Here is a 22207-nt window from a genome sequence, read left to right on the forward strand (position 1 = left end):
ACTTTTTTGTATGAACAGGAAATTAAATCTGGCAGAACAAAAAAGAAGGGAGGATGAGCAGAGCTTATTGCCCGGGAGGAGAGATAACCTGAAATTGACTTAAAAGTCTGACTCAAGTCTAAAGCATTGGGAATAAAGTGCTTGTCTGTTTTCTAGTGAGTAAGGTGCACTTTGAGGAACTCTTCCCACCAAAACTGAAGCCTGATTGTAAAATATAATTGCTGTATTCTTCAAGTTTGAAACTTAGCTTAATTAGTAAACTCAGATGGGATAGTCATTCTTTAAGCCCATTATAGCCTTGAACTATATTTTTGTTTCCTAGTAGTGGACAGTACAAAACCTTGTGCTTAATGGATGCTTAATGAATATTTGAGCATGAATAAATGAATTGATAGAGCAAGTGAAATGAGTGAGGAGAATGTCTTGATCCTGTATTAGAGAGATTTCATCTTTTCTGGGATGATGAACACCTGCTAGTTATGTAACCAACTAATAGCACGCCGTGGCCTTGCGTTCTCTTCGAAGGAAGTGTCTCCAGAATAGAATACGGCCATCGCAGTGGCCTGCAGTGGCCATTGGAGTTCACTGCCGGCTTTGCTCACTGTGTCTCGGTCTCTGCTGTGGGAAGTGGGCCCTGCCCTGGTATTCTGGGTCAGATTTCTGTCCAACTCCTACCTCCTGTGTAAGTGAGAAATTTCTCAGTACTTGGGGATAATGATTTGCTGACTAAACTGAGCCTTAAAGTGCTGTGTGCGTCACCTAAGTGCATTATTATTTGGACCTTTTCAGAGTTAAAAATATATATATTCCTTTGAAATTGAAGTGACAGAGAACCTAAGAATGGAGCAAATACATTGCTTCAAAACTTACATAATAAAAGTTTTATATGTAAATATATTTTCACTCAAAGCCTAGATTTTCAGCCCCATTTCTGTGCCCCCATCCCTTCAATCTATGCTAAACTCTGGCCACATACGAATATTCTTGCTGATTCATGGAGGCTCAATTCAAATGGCAGCCACTTCTGTGCCACCTTCCGTGCTCTTCCCCTTTCTAAGCAAGATCAGTCCCTAATCTGCCTCCCCTTTGCATTTCATTTTTGGTTGTATTACTTCTCCTATTTGTTTATGTATAACATTGTTAAGGCTGTATGTCATCAGTGCCTGTCTCATATTGAATGAATGAAGGTATTTAAGTTACACAAAAACATAGCCATTTGGAAAGAAAGTACTGTTTTTTAACAAAATCTTTTTGTTGCATAAAGGTATCATTTGACTTATTAGTAACTCCCTTTTTCTTGAAGTGGTTGTTTAGATAAAGCTCATGCAATATTAAAATGATTAAAAACTATGCAATGAAGGATAGTAAAATTCAATGATGACTGATTTTTTTTTTTTTTTCTATTTGAATTGAGCTGTTTAGTCTGTCAACTTGATTCTGTTGGGAAGAATGTTTCATCTACAATAAAATAATTGGATTTTTTTGCAACTGTGTGGTTATGTAAGTGTAGGTTAAAATTAGGTTAACGTTTTAAAGTAGTGTCTAACCACCCACAAAAGCAAAAGAGATGGTGTTTAAATTCCTCTTTTTCTAATTTGTTGTTTGCTTCCTTCCCAGTGGTATAGTAAACTTACATTTTTATTTTCTTTTTTTTTTTTGCGGTACGCGGGCCCCTCACTGCTGTGGCCTCTCCCGTTGCGGAGCGCAGGCTCAGCGGCCACGGCTCACGGGCCCAGCCGCTCCGCGGCACGTGGGATCCTCCCGGACCGGGGCACGAACCCGTGTCCCCTTCATCGGCAGGCGGACTCTCAACCACTGTGCCACCAGGGAAGCCCTAGTAAACTTACATTTAATGCATGTTACAATAAAGCATTACTAATTAGCATTCATTAGGGACTACCAGAGATGTCTGAATTAATGAAATTGTAGGTTATATATATATATTAATGCCACATTATTGCTTTTAAATGCCAAGAATATTTCTGACTACTGACATGTTTCCAAGTTGGAGTTCTGCTTAGTTTTATTTTAAAACTCCATTAGATTTTTGTAATTAATAGTTTTTTTACACAAGTGACTGTAATTTTTCAAATAAGTATTCTTTGAAACCTCTAAAATATACCCTGTGATCATTTTTACTCGTTGTGTGGTTTTACAAGGACTTTTTACATAGATCATTCAATAGTAAGCTTTAACCTTAGATTAGTTGTACTTCACATTAAAGATAGGGCAGAGAGCCAGCAACTTTTTAAAGCAAGGGTGTGACATATTACTTCTTTTCAGGAAAGCTAACTCCACCTGCACATTCAAGTTTAGCTACTGTTTAGTGAGGGCTTTATTAGGTAATGGATGGTGGTGCTACCAGGTACTTGATCCTTTACAAAGTCCCATGGAGTAAAGTTTGTTGTTGTTTTGGTTTTGGTTCCTGTTTTACAGAAAGAAGTTGAGGCTCAGTGAGGATGGTCTAAATGGGAGATATGCTGATTAAAATGAGTTGGATTTGGATGTTAAGAGTCTTGGAGACACAAGAGCCTAGACTAAGACAGTGATGGAGATGCCTTTAGCTGTCTACTTGCGTAGGATAATTTCTGGGTAGCATCCAGAAATGTCACTTGATTCTTGAGTGCTTGACAGAAAATTACTCTGGTGGATTAGCTTGTACATTCTAAGAGCCATTTTTCTGTTTTAACCATAAAGTGTCACTTAACCCTCCCATTTAAAAGCTTCTTAAGAATCACTTAAATGGCTTCCAAATGAGAGAATTATCTAAGTTATTTTAAGCATTTTTGTGTATAATGTAATTTATTAAATGATCTAAAATGTAGCTGTTCCATAATGCTCAGGATGGATAACAGTTATTAACGTGCTGGGTACATTTTGTTCGTAATTAGCATGGTGTTAATTGAATTATTCTTGCACTACTTCCAAAATTATTTAAAATCTATTGTAAAATTTATTTTGTAGATTCTAAATGAGCATATTGGTTTCATTCAGGAAGGTTTTTTTCAGAAGATGATTTAGAAATTATCTGTAAATACAAAAAACTAAAACATAAATTTATGTGTCTCATTTTTTGAATTTTTTATTTTTTTATTTTGTTCCTAGTCTATAATAATGCTTTCAGCTTTGCACTTTTGCAACGTTGCATCATACTCCTGCTTTCCCAGCGGGAAAAGCAAAGTTTTCTGTTCCTGTTGGGTGATTCTGTAAAACCCATTCTTTACTGTTGTTGTTATTTGTACTTAAATTCTTTGGGACGGATAATCAAACGTGAGGTTACATTTACAATTATGTTGTCATAATGCTGTCTGAGCAGCTAAGCATGGAAAATGATTGCAAAGGCTTAGAAAATAAGAAGACGGAAAAGAAATACTGGGTTTAAAATTAAGTTGGAATCAGAACGGGTTTCATTACTGTGCTTCAGATAGAAATAGTCTTGGGATGATGCTAAGCAGTGAGACAGAAAGGAGAAGAGGGGAGGATACACGTCCATGGTCTGTGCAGGAGGGAAGGACCTCCAAGGAAAGGACTGTGTTGTGTTGTGCTGTGTTTCATTTACACTGGGAGAGGACGTAGGGCAAAATGTCGAAGTCCCACTGGCTGAGATGAGTCAAGGAAGGGGCAGCTGTTGAAAGTGGGGGAAGGGGGACTAAACAGGGCACGCCCGAAACCTTGGGGACCCGGTCTCCGTGTGACTTCTGACGCCTTCGTAACTGCTGGGAGCCTCAGTTTACTCACCCGTAAAGTGAAGATGGTAACGCAGACCTCGGAGGGTCTGTGTGAGGACAGGTGGTCAAGTTTCCAGTGTAGCGTGTGACAGAAGGAGTGTGTGAGCAGCACTGAGCGTGACCCCACGTGGTGATTACTATTTAGGTGACGATTTTAATGTTTATTGCTGGGAGCGAGGCTCATCAGGCCCTCACACCTGTTCAGTCCTTCATTTTCCCCAAGAAATCTGAGCCAATCCATTTCCTGAACGACGAGAGGAGAGAGGAGAGATTATAAAGGGTTAAGAGCGTAGGGAGAATTTGTAGATGTGGGTAAATGAATCACTGAGGTTTGAGCAGGATGTCTGGAAGCAGTTAGCTCTAAGTAAAAGGCGAATGGCATTTAGAACTAAATGTGGGGAAAGGAAATATATACTTTACGTGTTTTGCAAAGAAAAAAAATTACAATGTTTTAGATTGCTGACTCAGTGGTTATTTCTCCACATAACTAAGGCTCAAGAATTCAGTTTCTCTCAAGAAAAGGCATGGCACTTTCAGTGTTTTCTTTTGTTCTTAAAACACTGCTTTTAATTGTAGGCATAATTTTCCACACTTCAGTTTAAAAACAAATTGCAGAGTCAGTCATTGTGGTAGTCAGATTTCAACATAACATTTTTCTCCTTTTTATTTAAAGGAAAATGAATTTAAATAGTTATCTGCATAAGACATTAATCAACTTTACATTTAGCAATATTTAAAAATTTACCCTGGACCGCCATAGAACCAATTGTGGAATTCATAACTAATCAATAAAAATAATATTTAATAACTAAATCACTGCTACAAACATGTTTTCTAAACCTAATTTGAGACTGAGTCTCAGAGGGTAACATACAGCGTTATGATTTCTATTGATAAAAGCTGTTGAACTTTTTTCTTTTTTTTAACTGAAGTATAATTGATTTAGAGTGTTGTTAATTTCTGCTGTACAGCACAGTGATTCGGTTATACATATATATATATATATATATACATTCTTCTCCATTATGGTTTATCACAGGATATTGATTATAGTTTGCTGTGTTATACAGTATGACCTTGTTGTTTATCCATTCTGTATGTAATAGTTTGCAAAGCTCTTCAATTTTAAAGTAAGCTGAAGAGTATAATTGTCTGATAGTGTAATGAAACCAAGGCCAAATTGAGAACGTACAACATTCTTTTTGGTTTGAGTGGAAGGATCTTGAAGAGTTGTCAGTGAACGTCTGAGCTGTTTGCTGTCTGGTTTTCTACCTAAATTTGAGAAATACAATCGCTTCCATAATCCCCACATCTCTCTGCCTCCCTCCAGTCTAACAACATTGTGGGTATGTGGCAGCTTGTATGGGTTGGGCCCTTGTAAAAGTCCAAGTCATGATACTGGCTTCTCTACCAGGGTTGCAGAAAGAATTGCCAAACCACTGTGATATCCTATTTTTCTTAGACTAAATTAAATCCTTCTTTCTCTCTTCTTTCTTCTTTCTTTACATGATGATTCTGAGCAAATCATACAAATGGGTTTGCAGCTGAATTTAATAGGAGACAACCAAAATCTCTTCTGTGGGACAGAGTTCTCTAAAATAACATATTTTGTTTGTGCATAGTAGATACATTTTCAACCTTCTTGCCATGGATACACATATAAAACCCTACTGATAAACCTTGCTTTGTTTAATGTATTACTCAGAAGAATTATTGGCTGTTATTGACAATGTTAATAGCAATTTCAATATTTATTTCTTAAATTAAAAAACAGAATGGATTTTGTAGTAAAGTGGTCATTGGTGTTACTCGTGAAGCAAAAGTATTTTTTAAAAAAAACAACACAAAAACAAGTACTCCTGGGGAGAATTGGAATACTAAGAAGTAGCCAGTACATAGTTATTAATGGCCGAAACATTAAAAAGAAATTTCCTAACACCAAATGCAAAGGCAACAAAAGCAAAAATAAACAAGTGGGACTGCATCAAACTAAAAAGCCTCTGCACAACAAAGGAAACAGTCAACAAAATGAAAAGGCAACCTACCTAATAGGAGAAGATATTTGCAAATCATATATCTGATAAGGAGTAATAACCTCAAATATATAAAGAACTCATACAACTCAATAGCCAAAAAAAAAAAAAAAAATCCAGTTAAAAAAAACGAGCCAGAGTGTCTAAATAGACGTTTTTCCAAAGAAGACATACAGATGGCCAACAGGTACATGAAAGTGTGCCTCATCAATACTAATCATCAGGGAAATGCAAATCAAAGCCACAGTGAGCTATCACCTCACACCTGTTACACTGGCTGTCATCAGAAATATAAGAGATAACAAGAGTTGGTGAGGATGTGGAGAAAAGGGAACGGGAATGTAAATTGGTGCAGCCACTGTGGAAAACAATATGGAGTGTCCTCAAAAAATTAAAAATAGAACTCCCATGTTGATCCAGCAATTCCACTTCTGGGTATTTATCCAAAGGAAACAAAAACACTAATTCAAAAAGCTATCTACACTGCCCCCCAACTCCCACATTCACTGCAGCATTATTTACAATAGCCAAGATATGGAAACAACCTAAGTGTCCATCAGTGGATGAATGGATAAAGAAGATGTAGTGTGTATGTGTGTGTGTACATACACATGCACGTACATACGCACACGATGGAATATTATTCAGCCATTAAAAAGGGAGGCAGTCTTTCCATTTGCAACAACAAGGATGGACCTTGAGGGCATGATGCTAAGTGAAACAAGTCAGACAGAGAAAGACAAATACTGTATGATCTTACTTATATGTAGAATCTTTAAAAAGGGGGAGAGAGCTTATAGATAACAGAAAACAGATGGATGGTTACCAGAGGCAGGGGAAAGGGTAGGGAGGGTGAAATGGGTGAAGGAGGTCAAAAGGTACAAACTCCCAGTGTTAAAATAAATGTCATGGGGGTATAACGTACAGCATAGTGACTATAGTTAATAATACTATTTTGCATATTTGAAAGTTGCTAAGATCTTAAAAAGCTATTATCACAGGAAAAAAAATTTTTGTAACTGTATGGTGACCGATGTTAACTATTAACTAGACTTACTGTGATCATTTCACAATATATTCAAATACTGACTCATTACCTTCTATACCTGAGACTAATATAATGTTATATGTCAATTAATTTCAAGTTTGAAATTAATTAATTAAAACAATGCAAAGGAAAAAAAATTTTTTCTGAGGATGTAAATAAAACCTCTAGAGTTTCTAAAGTTCAGCTTTAATCACCCTCTTTACCTTCCCAAAGCTTCCCAAAAGAATAACCCGGTAAAGCATTTTCCTCTTTTATGAGGCAGAACAGGAAAATCTAGTTTTGAATATGCTAGTACCAGTATTTTCTTTGAAAACCTATGTGAGTTGCTTTCTCTAAGAAAAATGAAATGTTTCCTTGGCTAATAGCCTTTCCCTTCTCCTTCTTCCTTGCTATTATAATATAACCTCATTTTATTCACTTTCCTCTCTGTGAGCCACAGACAAAATTGTGAATCTTAAATGGTGTGAGTTCACGTACCGTTGATTGAATTAGACATAGACGCATATGTCTGGCTAATGAGAGCCTGGACAAGAATGGCCGGGGAGCTCTTGGGAAATTTCTTGAAAAGGAATATGTAAGCAGAGAATTTCCTTTCACCTCTGGACTCTATGGTCTGCATGTGACGTTTGGGAACACAGCAGACAGTTTGGGACTATACACATGCCTAACTAAACGGGACAAGCCAATCAGTGTTGTCATATTATGCAGTCATGAAAAATATCTCCTTGAAATCTCACATGTTCTTATTTTTAAATCAGGAATAGCGTCTTTCCATGCTTGGTTCAAAGAATATAGTACAGTGTGCTGTACTGATTCATTATATGCAGCATTACTCTAATTTTTCATTTTCATTTTTTTTTTTTTTTTTTTTTTTTTTTGTGGTATGCGGACCTCTCACCGTCGCGGCCTCTCCCGTTGCGGGGCACAGGCTCCAGACGCGCAGGCCCAGCGGCCATGGCTCACGGGCCCAGCCGCTCCGCGGCATGTGGGATCTTCCCGGACCGGGGCACGAACCCGTATCCCCTGCATCGGCAGGCGGATTCTCAACCACTGCGCCACCAGGGAAGCCCCATTTTAATTTTTTAATCTAGTACTCAGTACTGTATTCATTTTTGAAAAAAAAATCAGACAAATCCTGATGTTTTAAAGAACTTCTTGTGAGGGTATTTTACCTACTTACAAATATCTGATATAAAATTTACATTTACGCTCAATAAAAGTTGCAAAGTTTTGGCCTTATTGTTGGATGACAGGAGTTTTATAACCTGATTTCATTTGTCAGTTCATAGTCAGTTGTGTTAAATACTTCATCTTTTACCTTGTGTAGTTTGAAATAACACTCCATTAAGAATGAAACAGGGCTTCCCTGGTGGCGCAGTGGTTGAGAATCCGCCTGCCGATCCAGGGGACGCGGGTTCGTGCCCTGGTCCGGGAGGATCCCACATGCCGCGGAGCAGCTGAGCCCGTGAGCCATGGCCGCTGAGCCTGCGCGTCCGGAGCCTGTGCTCCGCGGCGGGAGAGGCCACGGCAGTGAGAGGCCCGCGTACCGCAAAAAAAAAAAAAAAAAAAAAAAAAAAAGAATGAAACAGTTCTGGCTTCCCTGGTGGCGCAGTGGTTGAGAGTCCGCCTGCTGATGTACGGGACACGGGTTCGTGCCCCGGTCCGGGAAGATCCCACATGCCGCGGAGCGGCTGGGCCCGTGAGCCGTGGCCGCTGAGCCTGCGCAAAAAAAAAAAAAAAAAAAAAAAGAGTGAAACAGTTCCTTCAGTGTTACTGAAGTCAGTGTTCCTGACTTTTATCATTATACTAAAAATTTTAAACACCATATTAGCAGACATCTCTTTTCCTCTCTTTCTAAACCTGTAATTTTATTGGGGTTTATATTTGAAATGTGCATTTAATGCATCTTTTTCGTGTATGGGGGTTGTTTCCTTAGAGATGTCGTTGGTTGGAATCCTCCCTTTGCTCTCCTGCTGAGAGCAGACTAGCAACGTGGACTGAACCAAAAAATGTCTTCCTTCGGCAAGCCTGGAAAGGGACCCCTATCCTCCCTGATCTTCAGAGCGCTGCCCCCCAGCCTCAGTTACTCTTCATATAACAGAACCTGCTGCTTAGAGTTGACTCACCCAGTAAATTTTGTTTCCATAAATAGGTTATAGGAGCCATGTAGTTGATCAGCTTATTCCTTTTTGATGTAAAGCTCAGAACTGCTTAAACAGCACACCTCTGCCCAGGTTTTCTGGTACAGTTACTTCCATGATGCATTGTTCACTTCACAGATAAGATCTGAAAAAGAATAAGGGAGTAATGAATTTCTGTTCCATCTCCAGTAGATGTCATTTTTAATTTGTTTTTTATATAATTTGGTGGAAATATACCATTTTATACGCACACTGTTTTATTCATCTTAAGATCTTTTAAAACCAAATTGCTATTGAGTGGAATAGTTCCATAAAGGCTGGAATTAAGCAGGTCTTTCATTTGATTTTCAAGTTTTAGCAAATGATTAAATGTCTAGTAATAAATAGTGAAGAGGTCATAGTGCCAAAGAACAAGCAATCTGTGTTGCAACTTGTCAGTTTCTTGATAACCTTCTCTAAAAATGGCATTGATTCAGTCCTTTATCTGGGCCTTTGATAGAGCATGATCCTCAGATTCAGCTATTGAATGTGACCAATTTCCTTCTCTCCTGAACTCTCTGGAATAGCAGAAGGCTTTTTTTTTTTTTTTTTAAGTGTTGTCTGTCACTATTTAAAAACCTTCTCGAATACTGCCTTAAAAACATAGCTACTCTTGCTCTGGAGCTTTTATATTAGAATTACTTTTCTCCTCTGTTTTTCGTTTTTGGACATATTAGGGGTACCTTGACCAGAAGCATGAAAGCCAAGAGCGACCACAGCTTTATTCTTTTACAATAAATACTGAGTAGTGGGATAACATGAGTTTTTAAACAGTTCTGGGGGTGTGTGTTAATATGAACTGTTACAGTTTAAACAGGTGACTGAACAGTAGTCTGATGACAGCAACATATGCTCACTCAAAGTCCTGTAGTTCATAACAAGCAGAAATAACAGTTATCGAGGGCTTGTCTGTTCCAGGCCATGTTTATACTCTTAACATCCCCACTAGACAGTAAGTTCCACGAGGGCAGTGATTTTTTACGGTTTATTCACTGCCATCCCCGGGTGCCCAGAACAGTCCCGAACAAATAAAGCAACAACCTGTGACATAGCTACTGTCACCTAATTGAGGCAGTTGGGGCGTGGGCAGGTCACCTAGCTAGTGAGAGGGAGAGCTGAGATTCACACCTAAGTAGTCTGATTCATGGACCAGTGGTCTCAGTGGCTGCTTCTGTTGTCTCTAGAGAAGAACAGGAACACAAAGAAGTAATAAATGTGGCTTGTTTGGTAGAGTTCATTGTTAGAGGGCTGTGATGGTCTAATGCAGGCTTTATCAACCTCAGCACTGTTGATATTTGGGGCTGGATACTTCTTTCATGTGGAAAACGTTCCTGCACGTTGCAAGATGTTGAGCAGCATCCTGGCCTCTACCTACTACATACCAGCCCCGGTGGTAACATTCAAAACTATTACCAGACAATGGACGGACAACAAGGTCCTACTGTGTAGCACAGGGAACTATATTCAGTGTCCTGGGATGAACCATAATGGAAAAGAATATAAAAAAGAATGTGTGTATATGCATAACTAAGTCAATTTGCTGTATAGCAGAAATTAACACAACGTTGTGAATCAACTGTACTTCGATAATGTATATATTACCAGACATTTCCAAATGTCCCCTGGGAGATAAAAATAATTCCCAGTTGAAACCCACTGGTCTACACCTGCACATGAAACCATCACAGACAGAAGTCTGGAAGTAAGAGTTAGGTGGAGGCGAATACTTGGTCTCATATTTAGAAAAGTTTGGACCTCCTCCTATGCCGCAATGAGTCAGAAAGAAGGGAATTAGTTTGTTCTGTGACCATAAGGGTATTTCATATCAAGACCTGAATTTTATCCCTTCTTTATAAGGATTCCTCTAGAAGCACAAATTTACATAAAACGGTATCTTTTCAGTTTTTCCCTTTCGGTCATGAAGAGCATAAAATCTCTGGCAAGGATTTTTAAAGTTACACCTTGTCTAGTAAAGCTTCAAATGCATTTTTAGTAGCACAGAGGTATGGTAGTTCATAATTTAGTAGTACAGTCACTTTTGCTGTAACACGGCACATGTCTTCCCAGAAATCACCTCTCTGTGCAAAATGGGACAATGAAAGCATGGGGCTTTTGTGGAAAATGGGTTTAGGGGCACAGCACTAAAAAACCTCCTTAGTAACACATAAAAATAAAGACAGGAACCCAATGAAAATGGTAGCACAGTTTCACACATATCAAATGCTTCGAAAATACAAAAATACTACATATACCCTCTGCGTTGAGAAAGCCCTGCAGTTTGCTTGTGGAAATTGAATTGGAAGGGTTGCAGCTTGTGAATTATTGGCACCTGTTGGAAGTAGGGAGTTGTGAAATTAGACAAAGTTGTATCACTGCACGTGGATGGGTGTGTTTCATAAAACAGGCAATGAACTGAAGTAGCTGGTGGATGTTTGAGGGTGTGCAGGTGTGTGATTTGTGTGCTCCTAGGGGCTGCATCATCAAGGCGCAGTTTCTGAACTCACCTAGACTTTCTCATGGACGGGATCATGCATAAACACATGCAGGATTTATGTGACACTCAGATTGTTCCTTAATATATGAATTGAATTGGAACACCCTTCTACATGAATGTTATAGGAAAACTGATGGTACTCTTGATCTGAATTTTGAGGCCCTTCAAAGGAGGAGGAAAAAAAAAACCTTTGGACTGCAAAAAGGATTGTGAGTGTAGGATGAAAAGATACACTTTGTAAATAATGCTGGGTACAAACTGGTAGAATTGAAGGCTGGAATCTTGTCTTCCCTGCCCCCTCGTGGCCCTAAGTAGTCACTCCTCTTTTGCATCAAGGAAGGTGGTCATGAGGTGATACCTCGGCCAGCCACCTCCCACAGTGCCCAGTTGCTGTGTGTATTAAAGAACTCGTGGATTATGCACTAAAAGAATTCTGTGCATTAACAGAGATAGCTTTTTCCTTATGTTTTCAAAGGTTCATTTGGATTTCATTTACATTGCTGTCATTTATTGGCACTCAATATGCTTTTAACTCATATTTTTAGTTTCTGTGAGTAATTTAGAAACTATGTTTATCCTTTACCATTACAGTACTTAAAAATGCAACATTAGTATAAAAATGAAGTGTAGATGCCAACATAAATAAGAAGGAATGGTTTTGAGATTTTAAAATGTGTATAAAAATAGATTTGCACAATTGCAGTGAGAATTGACAATCCTACAGGTGGTGGAAAATTACGACGTTTAAACAGTTAAGACTGGAATTTGGTTTGGCTGATATTTTGGTTTGCCATACTCTTAATTTATTTTAATTCATTTTTAACAAAATGATTAGAAAACATTACTCTGATTTTTATTGGCTAAGTATGTTGTTTTATGGGAGATGACAATTTTGTAACTAAACTAATTGCCTGTAAAATCTCAATCTTCTGAATTTGGATATTATAGAAACCTAGTAATCTTGAATGACTATAATTTAAAATATAAGTCAGAACAAATGAATAAACATTTCAGAGGACTTCTGTCTTTACTTTATGTCACAATTAGGTGTACATAGTAGGAAAGATTATTTCTTTCGTTAAAGAACAGCAAAAGACTTTCACGTTAGAGTATCCTAAATAAATGAATTTTATGTCAATTTAATATCATAACATTAAAAGAAAACACATTGGGTACTTTGGAAAAGTAAAAAGATAAATATGTTCATTTTTCATATTGGTTTTAGTCACTGAACTTTTAACTAAGATGGAATGGTAAGATTTTTATTCAGTTAGTTTTACTTTAAGACATTGTGGTCTTAAAAGTACTTGGACAGTAAAAATGTCAATTTCATTGAAATAGCATCCACATTCGGGGAAAAGAATGTATGTGCTCCTTTTTGACTGTTCTTTATTTTAATGTCTCCATTGCCCTGTTTCCTCGTCTAATGGGTACTCAAGTCTGCTGTTCCAGAGGTCAGGAATCTCTTTTCCCAGTAACCATTGCAGGGCCGTGTTGTTATAATTTACAGCTTCTAGAATATTAGGATTAGAGTCTGCTATATTCCTTCTAGACAAGATGACATATCATAGGAAAATAATACAATAGGGGGTTATTTATTTTATTTTTGCAATATTGGTTTTTATAAAAAGAATTTGTATATTTCTGTTCTATCTTCCACTCAACCAACTCCAGCTTTTTAATGCTCCTCCCCAAGAAGACACTTTAAAGAAAAAAGATGCCATCCTCCAGTTTTCATTACAAAGTGTCTAATCTCTATCGCAGATTTACTCCCCTTCTCCCTCACAGTGTATTATTCTGTTAAAACATGAGAATTTACATACCTTGACACATTCGTGGTATTCGTCACATTTGGGTACTTCATCGTTTTCCACGTATCTCCAGAGGCTGGAGATAACTCAGTTATTCTGTTGTCAATTTATTGCTTATTACGTAAACTGATATCCCATTGTGAGACTTTAGGTTTCCACTATTGTACTTTTTTTTAATTTGAATTTTATTTTATTTATTACTATTGTACTTTTTTAAAATCAACAGTTAAAACAAAGTCACTTGCATACTTTTTATGTAGTGAAAATATCACCACAAATAAATAATATCTAAATCCACTACCTCTTAACACCTTTGGACTTTAAAGGTGTTATTGAATGTTTAAGATTAACAAAGCAGTATTCAGTACAACATCTTGACAATTTTCTCCATAATGAAAGTAAGTTTTCTAAGATCTTGCACACCAACGATTGATCTTCCTTACAGGTCGCTTTGTGGTATGTTACTAAACAGGAAAAAAATATTTGTTTACAAATGATGTATTTTTTTTAGTATATCAATGTATATTGCATATTATTTTGGGCATCTGTTATTTTTGGCTTAGATCAATAGTTTGGGATTTTTTCTCCTCTCATTTCTAGAAAACAATAGGAAGCCTAATTCTGTCATTTGACCTAGAAAGAATAGTATTTCTTAGGCAAAGGTCTTATTCTCCAAAAAATAGTCACTCTTTAATCAAACCAGATTTTTTTTCAGCAAACATAATAAGTAGATTTTTTCTTTGTTTGTACATTTCATTTAAGATTTTTGTTTTCTCCTTCAGATTCCATTTTTCTATAGCGTACTTCAGGTATCATAAAAATCAATCCCATTATGTTAGTTATGTAAAGATTCCTTTGTGAAACCGAAACGCCATAAATTATTGCTCTTCCACTGGTAACTATGTTTTAATGTGCTGGTGCCCATCTGGTAGTACCGTTAGATTTATTTTTCCATACATGAATTTGGCATTAGGTTTCTGTAACGTTCCTAGATTGGGATACCACATAATGAAGGTAGGTGGATACTCATACTTTTCTGTGGCGCACATGTCATGTAAGATGCAATGACTGTGGAGTCAGATCGACTTACTTTTGTTTATACAATAGAAGAACAAATTGAGGTCATACTGAGGGTGGGCATGGGGTTGGGAGTGGTGAGCCTACCTGTACTGTAAAGCTGTAAGTAACATTTACACAAATGTGTACACACAGTAGATAGTAGAAAAGGTTATGTGGGAGTGTTAACCCCTGGGGGTTTGAATTGCATCTCCTTTATTCACTAACTTTAATGTTGCTATAAAGAAATGGCTATTTTGCTACCAGGATATTTTTTTAAAGTTTGTGGTAATAGCACATACATTTTCTCTTATTCTGTTTTCTTCCAGCCATAATGAAAGGAAAGTGACCTGTAAACATCCAGTCACGGGACAGCCATCACAGGACAATTGTATTTTTGTAGTGAATGAACAGTAAGTAAAGCGTTTCATGGAATGCCTCTGTTCAAAATGGGGTTAGTCTAAGTGTCCATCGACAGATGAATGGATAAAGAAGATGTGGCACATATAGACAATGGGATATTACTCAGCCATCAAAAGAAACAAAACTGAGTTATTTGTAGTGAGGTGGATGGACCTAGAGTCTGTCATGCAGAGTGAAGTAAGTCAGAAAGAGAAAAACAAATACAATACGCTAACACATGAATATGGAATCTTAAAAAAAAATGGTTCTGAAGAACTTAGGGGCAAGACAGGAATAAAGATCCAGATGTAGAGCATGGACTTGAGGACATGTGGAACGGGAAGGGTAAGCTGGGACGAAGTGAGAGAGTGGCATGGACATATATACACTACCAAATGTAAAATAGATAGCTAGTGGGAAGCAGCCGCATAGCACAAGGAGATCAGCTCGGTGCTTTGTGACCACCTAGAGGGGTGGGATAGGGAGGGTGGGAGGGAGATGCAAGAGGGAGGGGATATGGGGATATATGTATATGTATAGCTGATTTACTTTGTTGTACAGCAGAAACTAACACGCCATTGTAAAGCAATTATACTCCAATAAAGATGTTAAAAAAAAATGGGGTTAGCATTGAAATTGCTGTTATCCATACTTAATACAGTACGATTTAACAGTTTTCTTATCTGGACGTTTGCAGTCAAGTATCATAACAGAATGCCGTCTGTTTACTACGTATGGTATAGAAACATGACTTAAAATTGTTTTTCATGAGGAATGTAATTCCAGAAGCTGTTTTTACAATAGCTCAGACACAGATAGTAAACTCAAGAGCACAGGATGCAAGGTCAGGGAAACTGGAAACTTGCTCAAATTATTAAACTAATTTGAGCTTAGTTTTCTCATCCTGAAATCAGAGGCAGTGGCAATTACCATTTCTAAGGATTTTTATAAGCATCAAATGAAATATGTGTGAAAATAGTTTATATACTATAAATTTGTTCACAAAAATTAGTTATTGGTATCATTTTTGTTGTTCTCTTTTCTTTTTTTTTTTTTCTTTCTGGCCTCACCTCACGGCTTGAGGGATCTCAGTTCCCCAACCAGGGATCGAACCCTCACCCTTAGCAGTGAAAAGCACAGAGTCCTAACTACTGGACTGCCATGGAATTCCCTATCATTGTTACTGTTTTCAATATTAGAATCGCTAATCTTGTTAAATTTTTAATGTTCCAGTTAGATGACCAAGTAGCATATCTGTATTAAGGCTTATTAAAATAAACATGATATTAAGTTGTGCTTAATTTTTTTTTTTTTTTTTGCGGTATGCGGGCCTCTCACTGCTGTGGCCTCTCCCATTGCGGAGCACAGGCTCCGGACGCGCAGGCCCAGCGGCCATGGCTCACGGGCTCAGTCGCTCCACGGCACGTGGGATCCCTCCGGACCAGGGCACGAACCCGTGTCCCCTGCATCTGCAGGCGGACCCTCAACCACTGTGCCACCAGGGAAGCCCCTAATTATTTTTAAAGTAGTTATAAATATTAAGCTCCAACTCTAGAGCTTATTAAGCTCTAACTAGAACCCAGCTGTTTTGAAAAAGTCAGACACCAGCAAGCATTGTTAACTCTAGGGAAATGTTATTGTACAGTAGTTTACATAAACAGCAAGTTCTAGCGTTCTGGCATATTATATTTTCAGGACTGTTGCAACCATGACATCTGACGAAAAAAAGGAACGACCTATAAGTATGATAAATGAAGCTTCTAACTATAACATGACTTCAGACTATGCAGTGCATCCAGTGAGCCCTGTAGGCAGAGTAAGTTATTTTACTTACTGTTAATTATTGATAACTGGTACAATTGGTAATATCTATTACTGTTACTCTTAATGGACTTAGAATTTTAGAATAATCATTTCATTTTTATTATTACGTGAACCTAATTACGTTTGAGGTAATTGACATAAGAAGCAGTGGCTTTGAATATAAAGTAGTAAGCTTATATTTTAATAGTTTAATGATACATTTTAAAAATATTGTGGAGTTCAGATTTGGAATAATTTTACAAATGTAATGGATGTTTGTGTGAGAAAATGGCAGTTTATTGAATCAACTTAAGTTTTAATGGTGAAGATTAATATAATGGCCTAGAACTTCCATTTTCTGACTATTAAGTATGCCTAGAATAATAAATATTCTATCATATTATACTGTTTTTTTAAAATGTAAATCTTTTACTGCTAAAGGGAAACCCATCAAGCTACTGTGCTTGATGACTGATGTGTTTAGAACCCATGATGTGAAAAGTGCCATAGCCACATGGAAACAGAAGTGGGTGGGTTATTTTTGTAATCAGAAACAAAAATGTTAATTGTTTAATCTCTAATCCCAGACTTGTGTGTCTATAAAAGTTCGTAGTTATTGCTTCTTGTACTTTAAACCATAACGTTAGTTTTAAATTTAAAATTTTAATATTAAAATGTCTTCAAACTCATAGAAAACCTGCTGCTAAATCTGAATAAATAGTTGCCGTAACGTTAATGCTCAGGTCCTAAATTAAGGATAGCAAGAAAATCAAGGGATGATAAAAGAATTTTCTTTATTTAGAATATAATTGTGTATTTTATAATAGTAAAACAATTGTGATAGTAAATTATGGTTATTGTAAAGAAATGGGTAATAGACAATTATCTATTTTATATGCCTGGTAAGGTTTTTTAAATGAAATATTGTAGAATATTACAAGTAAATATAAAATTTCAAATAATGTAAATTATTTCTAATTCTTGTATAACATAAAACAGTAGCAGGATAACTCAGCATTATAGTATTTGTAAATTTACACTAATTAAAATCTAGAAAAATGACTTACCAGTTGAGGGCCAGTAAGTCATTGTCTGGAAAGAAGGTTGGAGCCGTGCCTCACACTTTACACCCAAAACTTTCCAGATGGATCAGGTGTTAAAGCAGTAAAAGCAAAACTCTAAAAGCAGGACAGAAAACAATGGAGGTTTTTTTTAAAATAAACTCAGAATGCAGATGGGCTGTCTAAAATATGACATAAATCCCAGAAGTCAAACTAGAAAAATGAGAAATCCAACCACAGAAAACTATCATGCATGCATACTATCTGTAATTTATATGATAATTAAAGAAGTATACTGAAGAGAAGGTACTATGTGTGCAGTGATTTGAGGGAAAAAAAAAGAGATATTCCATAACTATGAAAAGTGATTCAGACGGATAGACACATATATACACAGTGGTATCAGCCGCCTCACAGGGTTGTGTTTGGGTTGTTTGGGTGCTGGGGTCCAGAGGTGAGAAGTAGACTGGTCCTTTTATATCTTTTTGTACCATTTGAGATTTATACTGTGTCTAAGCATTATCTGTTCAAAAGTAAATTAAAATGTATCCCCCCAAAATGGTTGATATTGGGCCTTAAAATTCTATTATGTACTGATACAAGCCTCATAAAAGGAAATTCTAATGTAATGTACTAGATTTCCAAAGATTCTAGATAAGTTGAAAAATAAGAGATGAATTGATATTACTTACCTTCATAGAGAAATTCAAATTCAGCTTCTTTTTGTCTTTATGTTTGTTGGTTACTGCTATCATTCCCCCCAAGGTAAAATGTTCACAATAAAGACAGCACTATTTTAAAAGATTATGTGTACTTTTAAGAATATGGTAAACACCATCTGTCTGGTATTATCCACGTTCAGAGTTTGTCCGTAAAGAAGAAAGCACCACGTGGCGTTAAGCAGATCCTTCCAGTCTTGTTTTGACTTGATGTGATATGTTTGTTTCTATTTTATCTGTTAGGTTTGCTCTTGTGACATGGCCCTGTTAACTTTCTTTAATTGGAGCAACACGATTAAATGCAGATATAAATCCAAAAGTGCTGTCATTTGGTTTATTCTTTAAAATAAAATGTATTAATATTATTTGTACTCAAGGTTCCTTCTATTTAGCAGGTAGTGCCACACACTGTGGCTTTTTAAAAATTGTACACCCAGATGCTAAAGGAGAGAGATTTGTGATCGTTCTGTAATATCCTAGAGGAGGAAACGTCTTTGTGCAGAATTCTTACATTTGAAACAACTGAGACACAAAAGTGGAATTGCAATAATTCATCTGAAAAGATGAAATCCTGGAAGTTTCAGAGAAACCTGAAAAGAGATTAAAATTATGAAGATGAAAAATAAACTCAACATCTAGGCATTAATACCACATTTTCTGTTGGGCTTTTTTTTTTTTTTCCTTAGACTTCACGGGCTTCAAAAAAAGTTCATAATTTTGGAAAGAGATCAAATTCAATTAAAAGGAATCCTAATGCACCTGTGGTCAGACGAGGTTGGCTTTATAAACAGGTATTTTATTTTTTTTTTCCTATTTGATGTGAAAAAAGGACAGAATCAAAAGGGACCTTTTCTGCCGAAGGCACCTAAGACCATTGTATAAAGTGGAGAAAGAACTGTAGTGGTCATCCAGATTCTTCACTTCTTATTACCATGGAGAGAGAGTAACAATGGAGAAAGAAAAAGTAATGGATGTTACTTAGAGATATTGTGGGCGGGGGTGGGCAGGTATTTCTAAATTTGAAATTAAATATATGCTGCCTGAAAAAGTTAGGAACAGCATGCTAAAATTATCTAGGCAGAAATATTTTTAAAATGGAAAAAAAAACAGAGGTATTGTACATTTTTCTATCCTATAAAAATCATTCAAGAAATGTAGAATTATGTACTTCTCTGCTTTAATTTATAGAGAAATCTGATCATGTTGAGATTTTTCTGATTTTTTTCAGATTTTTGCTTCTGTGCTCTCAAAACCACTCTCTTACGTGTCTGTCCTGTTTTTTCTTTTTTGTTTGTTTGTTTGATCAAGCATGGGTCACTCAGATACCCTGATAAGTTGGGGTTGGTATAGCTCCATTATCTGGGAAACCTGGTAACTAAGCTTTTTTGGAACATCGTTGTACGTTTTGGAATTAGTAGGGATGCATGTACGTTGGATTCGGTGACATCTATTTGGATTGCTCGGAGGCTTTTGTTTTCTTTTTCACTTTCTGGTTTGCAGCTGGTTTCAGATCAATGAACTCCAGATAACAGATAACTCGGCATTCAAGACCTTTCTCTTTCTTTGTCCTGTCTCTCTGATTCTACATGTATACAGATGATGCAGGGCAAGTTAAATATTAGTTCACTGACGGTGCTAATTTATTCTGTCAAATATTGCTAATTGCTTTCAGATGGCCTAATAATTATATTCATTAACATTCATAATGACTTTGTTAGGAAACATTCATTAGAGCTTGTTCTGTCTGAAAGTTGGGTGGCAACTAAGCTACTGTATTGGCAGAAGACCCACTTAAAATCCAGAGTTCCCATTCCGATTAGCTTTGCCAATTTCTTACTGAGTTGATTGGATATGTAACTTGGATACCAACTTTTCACTTTTACTTAAAGATCATTTACTATATTTTAACCATCTGACATTTAAACTTATCCAAGCTAAAAGGTTTTTTTTTTTTTTTTTTTTTTTGGTTTTTTTGTACGCGGGCCTCTCCTGTTGCGGAGCACAGGCTCCGGACGCACAGGCTCAGCCGCTCCGCGGCATGTGGGATCTTCCCGGACCGGGGCACGAACCCGTGTCCCCTGCATCGGCAGGCGGATTCTCAACCACTGCGCCACCAGGGAAGCCCTAAAAGGTTTTTTTAACTAGACTTTCTAATGAGTCCAAATTCTATTGAAATAGCTCCGTGTGATATTGAGCTTTATAGAGGATATAGGATTCCTTATTTTAAATGATTGCTGTTCTTATTTCTTGATCCCTTGGTTAATTTAGTATTTTTGCCAAAGCGTTACCAACCCGTTTCTCTACCATGAGTGTTTATTTTGTAATAGGTGTGTGACTTACAGAGAATATTTGTTTGTCGAGCCGCTTAAAGATCTAAACTTTTTAATTATCTGTACTAAAGAGATAATTAATTAGGAGATTGAAAATACCATGTAATTTGGGAGGGCGGGGGAGAGCTTTCCTTAGTGTAGCTGTCAGTTTTAAGGACAGATCCCTTACTTCAGGAGATCTTTACCCATATAATTTATTCAGTTCTAAAGACATTTTCAGATGATAGTCCCAACTAGAAGTAAATTAAGAAATATAAATCAATGCACATACAAACTGACTTCTTTTTTGCCTTTGTGTGTGTGTGTCTCGGTCTGGGTCTGGGTCTGTGTTTCGTTTTCTCTTGTGGTTTTGCTCCAGTGCATGTGGGAAGGTAATTTTCATTAAAATTGTGATTTTGTTTGAGCTTGGCATTTTTATTACCTAAATAACTTAGAAAAAGCTGCCAAGTAGGTACTCTTTTCTGCTGGATAAGCAAAACCCAAGCTGTTTGTGTAAGAAGAAGAAAAAAATGTTTATGAAATGTGTTTATATGCTAAGGTTCCTTTATTTGCAATCATTTAAAATCACATTACCTTTGGAATGATTTCAAATCACACTTTTCTTCTTGTTGAAGATTAACATATTTATTAAATCTGGTTTGCCAGAATGCACACATTGCTGCACGGTTACATTCTCATGCTAGCAGACGTGTTCAATAGAGTGGATTTCAACTTGCTTGCAAATATGAAACCAAATCACATTGCTTCAACAGATCTCCTTTTACATTAACAGTATTACTCTTCAAAGACCAGTATACTTGGGAATATCTTAATGTGATACAAGTCCCTAGAAAACTAACCCCAAATTTTGCTTAGCATTTTAGTTAGATTGCTGTACAGCATATGTCAAACTCACCTTGTTTTAAAAGCTTATTTTAAACAAATAAGAAAACCAGAAATGAGTTTTAATTTTCTGAAATGAAAAAGAAAATCCTTTAATATGCTGATCTAATGCAGGACAGTACTGGCATGAAGCTGTGGAAGAAACGCTGGTTCGTGCTTTCTGACCTTTGCCTCTTTTATTATAGAGGTGAGTTTACCGTAAACAATAGAATGTATGTTAAGTATCAGATACTCTTTTATTTATTTATTTATTTATTTTTGCGGTATGCGGGCCTCTCACTGTTGTGGCCTCTCCCGTTGCGGAGCACAGGCTCCGGACGCGCAGGCCCAGCGGCCATGGCTCACGGGCTCAGTTGCTCCGCGGCACGTGGGATCTTCCCGGACCGGGGCACGAACCCGTGTCTCCTGCATCGGCAGGCGGATTCTCAACCACTGCGCCACCAGGGAAGCCCCCAGATACTCTTTTAAAGAGAAAACATTACAAATCTTTTTGCTATTTTATTATCAACCAATAGTATCAAGAAAATCTTTTCCTTATTGACATATAATTCGGAGTAATTCTGAGTAAGGCGGGAGGGACAGAAGGCAATATTGTGCTTCAAGCAGATTGGTCTTAGTTTTGGTCCAGTTTCTGTAATCTGATTGTGCTGAACTGATTTG

General features: G+C 37.0%; 1 protein-coding gene across 31 annotated transcripts in view; it reads left to right on the forward strand.

Moving 5' to 3' along the window:
* PLEKHA5 (pleckstrin homology domain containing A5) overlaps positions 1-22207 on the forward strand; it is a 235259-nt gene that overhangs the window by 125383 nt on the left and 87669 nt on the right. For all 31 annotated transcript variants that reach the window (XR_010835774.1, XR_010835775.1, XM_067008813.1 and 28 more), the window contains 4 exons: positions 14680-14763; positions 16448-16568; positions 19022-19126; positions 21662-21734. Coding sequence is in view for 29 of the 31 variants with exons in the window: in XM_067008813.1 (XP_066864914.1) it covers positions 14680-14763; positions 16448-16568; positions 19022-19126; positions 21662-21734 (383 nt within the window). In the remaining 2 variants the exon portion in view is untranslated. The remainder of the gene's footprint in view (positions 1-14679; positions 14764-16447; positions 16569-19021; positions 19127-21661; positions 21735-22207) is intronic.

This window comes from Kogia breviceps, chromosome 12, assembly GCF_026419965.1.
Source record: "Kogia breviceps isolate mKogBre1 chromosome 12, mKogBre1 haplotype 1, whole genome shotgun sequence".
Lineage (NCBI taxonomy): Eukaryota > Metazoa > Chordata > Mammalia > Artiodactyla > Physeteridae > Kogia > Kogia breviceps.